Below are 10,204 nucleotides of genomic sequence, written 5' to 3' on the forward strand. Positions count from 1 at the left end.
TCTGATGCCTACCCGCTGAGTTACTCCAGCACTTTGTCCATTTTTTGTAAACCTGCATCAGCAGTTCCTTGTTTCTCCACTGAGGAACAATGATTCAGACAGCACATCACTGATCACTGAAGTTATTTTTCTCAGAATGCATTGCTTGTAATCAGCTACAGAGCTTTATCAGCGTCTTTGCCTTGTAGGGCGATTGCACAGTAGGTCAAAAGGTCAATGTGTGTGACCCACGGAGTTACTCAAGCATACTGGAGGACAACCACGCTGCCGGCATTCACTCGTCACATACGCAACACGTTCTACCCTAATTCGACATTCTTACCTGGAAAATTCCGTCAAAATGGTCAGTTTTTGTGCTGTTAAAAATTGTGGGAATAGGGCTAACTGTGAGAGCCTTTTATCGTACTTCAGAATTCCAAAAGCGAGGAGAAATGATGGTAGAGAGAAGCGAGAGTTGAAGGAACAACAACAGCTAAAGTGGTTGGAGAACATTGGCTGTGCTGATATCAAAATGGAAAAGATCGAGAATTATTCCATTTGTTCACTACATTTAATTAACAGCATTCTTGTTTTTTCTTGATTCCTTTGGTATCTAAAACGTTTTAGAAGTTACCATGGTTCTCAAGTGGGTGTTTACATGCAAAATGACATCACTTCTGAAGGGAAATTTCTCAGGAAAGAAAAAAAATCGCAAATCATTTACAGAATTGAACTTAGCACCTACAAAATTATACGTGGGTTTGGAATTACATTTTACTCAGATACAAAGTGGTGTCAGGCAAAAATACTTAATACTGTACCACTGGAGTACATGATAACCAACTGAAATTCAAATACCCACTTACAAAAAAGTAACATGGCTCATCAGCATTTACTATGAATGAAATTGTAAGAAATTGGCAAATCATTAAATCACAAAGGCAGAAGTTAAAGTACACTTTGTAATTTTAAGATAACAAATTCAAATTCCATTCATGTTCATTTAAAAGGTTTCATCGTGCAATTTAATTACTATACAATTTGAAATTTAAGCGGCATGTTTTCACGAATCACATGAAGATTACACGATTTATATAATAATTGTCTACTGAGATGTAAATATTATTTAGCACATTAGCATATTAGCACAAATTGTACTTGAAAAATTACCATGTTCACAGTGATGCACACATGTACAATGATCTTGTACAGTAACAGTAGGCTTATGTAACAGTGAATGCACAAGATCATAGTCAGAATGTTTAAAAAAGAAACACTGAAATTGCAAGCATTGGATTTGCAGCATTGTTTTTTAATTAGGAATAATATTTGTTTTGTGAGGTAATTCCAACATTTTGCATAGCATTCTTTTTAAATTTCCAGGCTACCTAACAACAAAAGTAAATTTTGAAATGGAACTGGCTAACATTTATGCTAAGGGTTTTCATAATTGATTAGGAAGTGTTAAAACTTGTGTGGCAATTTTGCTTTGCAAATCCAATGCTTGACATTTCTAGTTTCCATCCGGCTACCAATTTTCAATTTACATTATATTGAGATTATATTTACATGATGTCCTTTGTAAAAAAGTATGGCCTTAAGCTTTGTTTTATTTAACCATTGATCTATAATTTAACAGACACGTCTTGAGTTACCCGAGCTTCAAGCTTCAGACCATCTAAACGATACCAGAGAAAAAAAAAGTTTAACTTCTGAAATAAATAAAAATACTTCAGCCTGTTTATGGGACTGTAAGCTTTATGAGAAAATGTAGAGCTACAATTCAGGTCCTTGCTTGTAGCACGCACATGCCAATACCGTGAACACAATGCATAATATAATTCTGTTATATAGTTTTGCAGATTTAGTAGTTCATCAGATCAGTCATTACTTGCACACCCATAAAGTTTTGTGCGTGTGTTTTTAATAACTCTTGTTAAAAAAACAAAAAAGATGAATCTTGTCGTGTCGTGCAACCAACCATTTGCAGGTGATGACTTGTATGCCTGGAAATTATTTGTCGTGTATGAACTCGCATTGATATCAGGTATGCCATGACATCCAGAAACTTTTAGAACTTATCGTGCGTGCTCCTCAGTTGAAAGATTGAAGGCATACTGCGACAATTCAACGGCTGCTGGGACCGAAGACGGTCCCGCTGTACTGGCAGCCATAGTAATCAACACTCATGCTTGCCTCCAGTGCACCGCTTGTCCTCCAGAAGGCATTGTGTGGCAACATTACGGGTCAAGTGTCGTGACCTCACCGGCCGTGCAATTGCCCTATACATTTAATTTCCACTGACACGCCAGTGAAAGAATGCTGTGTGGCCTCAGGTGTCATCTTTCAATGACATGAATCTCTTGCCCTATCAGTTCACTCAGGCGGATATAAAGATCAAATGACGCAACTTGAGTCAGAGCAAGGGAATGCTCCACGGTGTCGCAATCCATTATTCAGAGCTCACTGGCGGTTTCCAGGATTAGCAGTTACGTCTGAAATATCTGTGCGTGTGGGTAGATGTGGAATTTTCAGATTTATCCACTGATTCAGGGCGTTGCTACACTCCACATGTAACGTAAGAGCTGAGCTATGCCTTGGAGAGATTTTCCAGATCATATGGGGAAGGAGAGGTTATTTTTGCTCATTTCATTGTAATGCTTCTAATTAATAACTTTAATTTTAGCATTTCCCAGATGTCGTTTTAATTCAGTGCCATTGACACGTTTAAAAAGTGACCAAGCGATTGGTGGGACTGGTAGTAGTACAGGCTTTCTGGGACAGTTTAGAGGACAGACTTCCTCAGTCCCAGTTACTGTTCAAACCCCACCAGTGGAGTCTGCGATGTTTCGACCAGCAAAAAGCCCACTCGTGAGGCAGCATGGAATGATTCCACAGAATCATAAATTCTACCAATTTTCTCTTCAACCCCCCTCCTCGATTCTTTTTTAGTCTAGTGTAGAGATATAGCGCGGAAACAAGCCCTTCAGCCCACCAGGTCCGTGCCAACCAGCAATCCTTGTACACTAACACTATCCCACACACTAGGGATAATCTACCATTTTACCGAAGCCAATTAACCTACAAACCGATAAGTGGAGTGTGGGAGGAAACCGGAGCACCCAGATAAAACCCATGCAGGTCATGGAGAGAATGTACAAATTCCGTATAGACAGCAACCGTAGGCAGGATCGAACCAGGTCTCTGGCGGGCTGTAAGGCAGCAACTCTACTGCTGCGCAACCGATTCTCATCTACAAATGAAGGACTCTCTGCCGTGACCAATTTACCTACAAGCCTGCGCACCTTTGGGAAATGGGAGGAATTAGAGCATCTGGAGGAGAGTCATGCAGTCACAAGGAGAACGGGCAAATTCCACACAGACTGCATGAGAGGTCACGAGTAAACCCAAGTCACTGGAGCTGTGAGGCAGATGCCGGACTAACTGCACCAGAGTCGTCCCAAACTGTGGGGAGTGAGTGAGCAAATCCTGGCTCTGTATTTCTTCATTGGGAAATAAGAAGGAAACGGGAGAGTATGTTGGCTTCTAATCGAAAGGACCTCCAAGGTTACATATACACTACATAATTCCAGATATATTTTTTTAGGCAACTAACACACAACTTCAACTATAAACATTTTAAGCAATAGCATCAAACAGGACTTTAAATCTGAAATAACAGAAAACACCAGATGCACTCAGCAGGCCAGGCAAAAAATGTGAGAACGCTAAACACATTTTAAATTGGAGAGAAATGTTAAAAGCAAGAAAAACAATGGGATTGTCTGTGAAAGGGGTACAGAGGATACATTGAATGACGTGTGGTGCCAACTGAGGGATGGCAGTGAGGACTTGTTTATCGCAACCAGCCTGTCCAGAGGGGAAGTAAATAGGAAATGAGTAAGGGCAGAAAAAGAACAACAGATGCTGCGTGTGTGGCATCTAAACACTGTGTAGGAAAGAACTGCAGATGCTGGTTTAAATCAAAAGTAGACACAAATTGCTGGAGTAATTCAGCGGGACAGGCAGCATCTCTGGAGAGAAGGAAGGAATGGGTGACGTCACCCACATGAAATAAAAGGGAATTTTGTGAATACTCAGTATGTTAACCCACATCAATGGAGAGAAAAAGACAGTTTACAAAATAGATTGATGACACACATTGCTGGAGTACCATGTCAGGCAGAATTTGTGAACAGAATGAAAAGAAAATGTTTCAGGTTGGGGCAGTTCTCCAGACTGATGGAGTAGGGGGAGAAATCTGGAAAAGAGAGGTGAGGTCAGGACATAGCCCGGCAAATGAAAGGTGGATACAGTTGAAAGTGGTGGAGGTGGAGGGGGGGGGGGGATTAAATTGGCAGATGAGTGGACGAAGGCTATAGATTCAAGACCTTTCATTAGAACTGGACGGCAATACAAAGTGCAAAGGTTGATCATCTGAAAAGGTTGAATCCAATTTAAAATTCCAAGAGCTACAATATGTCTAGACAGCTGATGTGATGCTGTTCCTTTAGTTTACACTGCGGATCATGACAGTGGTCAATATGGAGGATTGATGGAGAATTGTAATATCTTAGGGAAATGCAAGGAAGTGCAGATGCTGGAGTTCTGAGCAAAACGCAAAGTGTTGGATGAACTCAGACAGCATCTGTGGAAGGAAATGCACAATAAGCACGTCAGTTAGCATCTCCAGAGAATATGTGACGTTTCGGGTAGGACCCTTCTTCAGACAGAAGAGTCCTGACCCGAAACATCGTCTCGCCATTTCCACTGATGCGGCCTGACCCGTAAAATAACCCAGGACAAGTTTTCCTTACAGATTAAATAGAAGTATTTTGCATAGTAGTAATCCAAATTTCAAATGATTTCTCGGATTCAGGAGAAATCCTCTGCTGAGCATTACATTAGTACACTAAATTATAAGTGCAAGTGAATTACAGTTTCACCCGAAAGGTATACTTGGGTAATAGGAATGTAAGAGGTCGAGTGAAGGTATTTCTTTAATGGGATAATTGTGGCAAAAAGTGGAGTGGTTACTGGCAGAGGTGGAGAAGTGAACCGGGGAGTCGGGAAGTGTACAGTCGTACCGCAATGCTGAAAGGGGAAAAATGCTTCACGTGATGATATTCAGTTGAAGGTGGCCGAAACAACATGGAATTAATCTCTGGAAGTGAGCGTATGGAGAGGTGAAGAGTTAGACAAAGGGAAGTCTAACCTTGTTCTGGGTGAGTAACAGCCAAGTGTGGCAAATTACACAGGATGTTGTTGAAAGCCTTATCGCCAATGGTGGAGAGGAAGCTAGAGCTTACAAAAAATGTACTTTTTAAAGAATCGTGTATAGTATCAACAAGTAAAATGATCTCACTTGGCCTACCCAGAAAAAGGAAGTGAGATGCAGTGACGCACGGCTTGTAAAGGGAGTTTAATGGACGATCATCCCCTAAACTTGAATTCAGTAAGTCTGAAGCATGTTTCAGATTAATTGAAAAAATAAATAACCAAGCAGTGTCCAGCTAAACTGCATTCAAATGTACTAGTCTGAATTTACTACTAGAATTCAGTCTGAAAAAGGGTCTCGACCCAAAACGTCAACCATTCCTTCTCTCCAGAGATGCTGCCTGAGTTACTCCAGCATTTTGAGTCTACCTTCAAATTTACTACTTAAGATGAACTAGAAGAGAAAAAGGATTATTTTTCCAAACCAATTCATTAATAAGAATCATAGCTTTAAACTCAGCCAGGATTCTGAGGTGAGAACCTCACAGTTGCACAAACTCAGTGAAAGATTTTGCAGCATCATCCATATATTACTAAAACAGGCCAACACGCACTGGCACACCCGTTCTTTAACTATTGTTCTGAGATGATCACCAAGTACAGGATATGTACAAACTATACTGAACAGGAAGTTACTCATCTTGTACAAAATAAGTCAGGAGTTTCATGTTCTTTGCGGTAAATACCACCAACAATTTGTCATGGCCCAACCACAGAGACTGATTCCTCCAAGTTCGAGAATTGATTCCTCAAAGTTCAAGAACAGCTTCTGCCCCTCGACCAGCAGATTCTTGAACTACCCTGTGCAGCCCGAACCACAACCCCACCTCAGCAGCGAATCGTCAAGAGATTTTCTGCTACTTTGGCTGCTCCACTATTTTAATTTGTGCACTCTCATGGTCCAGTTTACATAAAATAACAATTTATTTCCCTTTCCCGACTCTTTGTGTGAAGAAGGGCCTCGACCCGAAACGTCACCTATTCATTCGTTACTCTGGAATTTTGTATCTATCATCTAGATGCATGTTTGGTATGGCAACGACTCTGCCTGAGACCACAAGAAATCGCATTGTGAACACAGTCCAGTCCATCACACAAACCAGAGTTCGTACACTGCGACGACATCTACACCTTGAAAAAGCAGCCAAAATAACGGCACTCTAGGTCCACACACACCCTGGAGTACTCCAGGTCCATTCACACTCTGGTCTTTCCCTCTTCTATCCTGCCAGGCGGAAAAGATACACATTTGAAAATACCCACCACCATATACAAGAATATCTTCTTCCCACTATCATCAGACTCTTGAATGGACCTCACATATGCCACGGATAAATACCTAATTTTCAAATCTTCCTCACACCTTTTGTTTATTTGCACTTTCTCTGTAGTTATAACACTATATTCTACACTCGTTTTCTGTTTAGTTTTTCATTTGTACTGATTTACTCGTGTATGGTGTGATTGTCTGGATAGCATACAAAACAAAGATCTTCACTGTATCTCAGTATGCGTGACAATAATAAATAAATACCAGTACCAAAAGACCAAGCAAAGCCTGTAATACCAGATGATTCTGGGGTCTAATGTCCAAAAACTAGCTACTGCCAGTCCTGACCTCAAATTGTCAGGCTCCTTGAGTGCTTAACAGGTGGCCAATAATCTGTACAAAAAGGTAAGCCCAACATGACCCTCTGAATAACTCCAAGAGGAGTCTATTATTTAAAATATAAATCCATGAAACTCAAAGGATAACAACAATGAACTTAACCACAATGTAGACACAGTGCTGGAGTAATTCAGCAGGCCAGGCAGCATCTCAAAAGTAAACAGATGGGTGACATTTCGGCTCAGGACCCTATTTCAACACATGTACATCTCTGTTCACATAATGTATCTGATGATCTTGCTGTCTTGGCATTAAAAGCATCATGTGCTGCTGAAAAGGAGTATGGACTGAATACTTTTAAAGTAAAATGGCATTCTTGAAATACACAAGAATGTGTAAGGAGTCTCAATCTCCACCCAAGCTGCATTCAAAGGCGTATACCAGGTCTGCTCTGTTTAAACTGGATAGGCAGCACTGATGACTCTGGACAACTCCCTCCATAAAGCAAATGTGAGACTATTAATATCCCAGTAATTATCAGGCTAAAAACACATCAGATTCATGAAATGATTGTTCCAATCCACGGATGGAGTCGGGACACACATGGGTCACAACCTGTTGATTTTTTTGGACATTTTCCACAAAAGCAAAACGCAATTTCATGACCCACCACCTCCTACATCCACTCATAACCAGGACCAGGACAAAGCCCCTACCCTCTAATACATAGAGAATTCCCCATGAGAAACAAGCTTCTGGATTGACTCAGCTGGTTTGGCAGCATCTGCGGAGGCAGAGTGATGCCTAACATTTGGATCGAGACCCTGTTTCAGGGCTGACCTTTCTTCAACAGTTTGATATTTATTCCAGATACAGCACCTTCTGGCCCATGTTCCCAACACCCCTATTAGCTAGACTAATACCACGGCCTCTATACCTACAAAAACGAGTAATCCCAGTACAAACATGGCCAGCTCTGATATAGAGCGACCTCTCCCCCCCCCCTCCCAAGGGGTGCGCTCCCCTATCCCCCTCCCAAAGGGTGCGCTCCCCTATCTCCCCGGGGACGTCCCTCTTCGCCCTGTAGCCGGCCCAGCGGTACCCCCACCCAACTCCCCCCTGTCTCCTACCTCGGCTGCAGCAGTCGGCGCACTCCCGACTCTCCAGCAACAGGGCGCCCAGCGCCGCTTGCTGCCGCTCGTTCATCCGCTCCCGCTCCGTCCGCGCCGCCATCACACTCCGAGCGCCACTGCCGGATACACGATGCACTTCCGGCCAGGGCGGGGCAACCGGAAGGCGGGGCCTGAGGGGGAGGGGAGGGGTCAGGGAGAGAGGGAAGGGGTCAGGGAGAGAGGGGAGGGGTCAGGGAGAGAGGGGAGGGGTCAGGGAGAGAGGGGAGGGGTCAGGGAGAGAGGGGAGGGGTCAGGGAGAGAGGGGAGGGGTCAGGGAGAGAGGGGAGGGGTCAGGGAGAGAGGGGAGGGGTCAGGGAGAGAGGGGAGGGGTCAGGGAGAGAGGGGAGGGGTCAGGGAGAGAGGGGAGGGGTCAGGGAGAGCGGAAGGGAGGAGGGGAGGAAGGGAGGAGGGGAGGAAGGGAGGAGGGGAGGAAGGGAGGAGGGGAGGGGGGAAGGGAGGAAGGGAGGAAGGGAGGAAGGGAGGAAGGGAGGAAGGGAGGAAGGGAGGAAGGGAGGAAGGGAGGAAGGGAGGAAGGGAGGAAGGGAGGAAGGGAGGAAGGGAGGAAGGAAGGAAGGAAGGAAGGAAGGAAGGAAGGAAGGAAGGAAGGAAGGAAGTAAGGAAGGAAGGAAGGAAGGAAGAAAGGAAGGAAGAAAGAAAGAAAGAAACCCGCGGATGGTGGAAATCTGAAATAAAAACAAAACGCTGGAAATAATCAGGCCAGGCAGCATCTGCGGAAATAGAAACAGCTAATATTTCAAGTCTGGGACTCTTCATTAGAACTGAGAAAAATAAAAGTGAGTTAATCTAAACAGCAAAGAAGACAGTCAAGGGGCGGTGGGTGGAACAAAGGGAATTGTAATGGCTGTGTTGCAGTTGGCCCGTTAAAGTTTGTCCGAAATTCTTGTTCTTTATTACTACACTAATTCTCCTGACTCACCAACACCGTGCGCGCGATTAACCCTTAAATACTCCCCAGAGGCACCCGTGACCACACCGTGACCCCACCTTGACCCTTAACTCTCATCACCGGGACACGTGACCCCCCCCCCAAGAGCCGAAGGTTATGTACAGTGAGTGTGTGGCACAACACCCGGAGCCGCCACATTACCTCCCCCCCCCCCCAGAACCGGAGGCACAAAAACGGACGGGCAGCCGAACGAGGCAGCTGGACCTCGTATGTACGTCCCCACACAAAGGTTTCTTTTCTGGTAAGTGTGAACTAGGTGGGACCCGAGATGGTGGACGCCCTTGACGGCGAGGCTGGGCCACCTGGACTGGCTCGCTCAGGTCCAGAAGGGCCGGCTTCAAACGAGCCACCGACACAGTCTTCCCCCCCCCGACCCCCCATGTCCAATTCAAAAGTCGTGGGTCCGTGCCGTAGCACCCGAAAAGGACCTTCGTAACGGCGCTGTAAGGGCGACCGGTGGGCGTCGCGGTGGAGGAAGACATACTGACAGTCCGCAAGAGCCGGCGGCATGTGAGATGGAGCGTCACCATGCCGAGACGTTGGGACAGGAGACAGGGCGCCGACCCTCTCCCGCAGTCGGACCAACATGGATGACGCCGGTTGGGATAAACTCCCTGGGCACGGTTAGCGGAACTCTATAAACCCACTCGGCTGATAAAGCCAGCAAGTCCTCCTTTGGTGCGAAACCCCAGCAAGACTCACGGCAACTCGTCCATCCAACCAGGACAGGGGAGGCGAGCCTTCAAAGCGTCCATAAGCCGGCGGTGGAAACGTTCCACCAACCCATTCGACTGGGGGTGAGAGGCCGTCAAGTGGTGGAGCTGAGGCCCCAACAGGCGAGCCATTGCTGACCAGAGCTCCGACGTGAATTTGGCATCCCGGTTGGACGAGATGTCCAGCGGTACCTTGAAACCGGCAACCCAATAGGCCACCAGGGCACGCGCGCAGTACATGGTCGAGGTGTCGACAAGCGGGATGGCCTCCGGCCACCAGATGATACGGTCCTCCACCGTAAGCAAGTGCAAAATTCCGCGGGAAGGAGGCAGCGGCCCCACGATATCCACGTGGACGTAGTTGAAACGTCGGCGAGGCACCACGAAGTCTTGAACTGGCACCCGGACGTCCCGCTGAACCTTTGATGTTTGACAGGGAATGCATGTCTGGGCCCAATGACCGACCTGCTTCCGCAATCCGTGTCAC

At 45.5% G+C, this 10,204-nt stretch overlaps 1 protein-coding gene across 3 annotated transcripts in view; it reads right to left on the reverse strand.

The window, feature by feature from the left end:
- The window catches only part of smap2 (small ArfGAP2), a 40,581-nt gene extending 31,198 nt beyond the window's left edge, over positions 1–9,383 (reverse strand). For 2 of the 3 annotated variants that reach the window (XM_033045502.1, XM_033045499.1), the window contains exon 1: positions 7,996–8,129. In XM_033045502.1, the coding sequence (XP_032901393.1) occupies positions 7,996–8,098 (103 nt within the window). In that variant the 5' untranslated portion in view covers positions 8,099–8,129. Of the gene's footprint in view, positions 1–7,995; positions 8,130–9,378 lie in introns of those variants that run through there. The other variant, XM_033045500.1, reaches the window with a different exon arrangement.
- Positions 9,384–10,204: the final 821 nt, after the last annotated feature.

Source organism: Amblyraja radiata, chromosome 27, assembly GCF_010909765.2.
Source record: "Amblyraja radiata isolate CabotCenter1 chromosome 27, sAmbRad1.1.pri, whole genome shotgun sequence".
NCBI lineage: Eukaryota > Metazoa > Chordata > Chondrichthyes > Rajiformes > Rajidae > Amblyraja > Amblyraja radiata.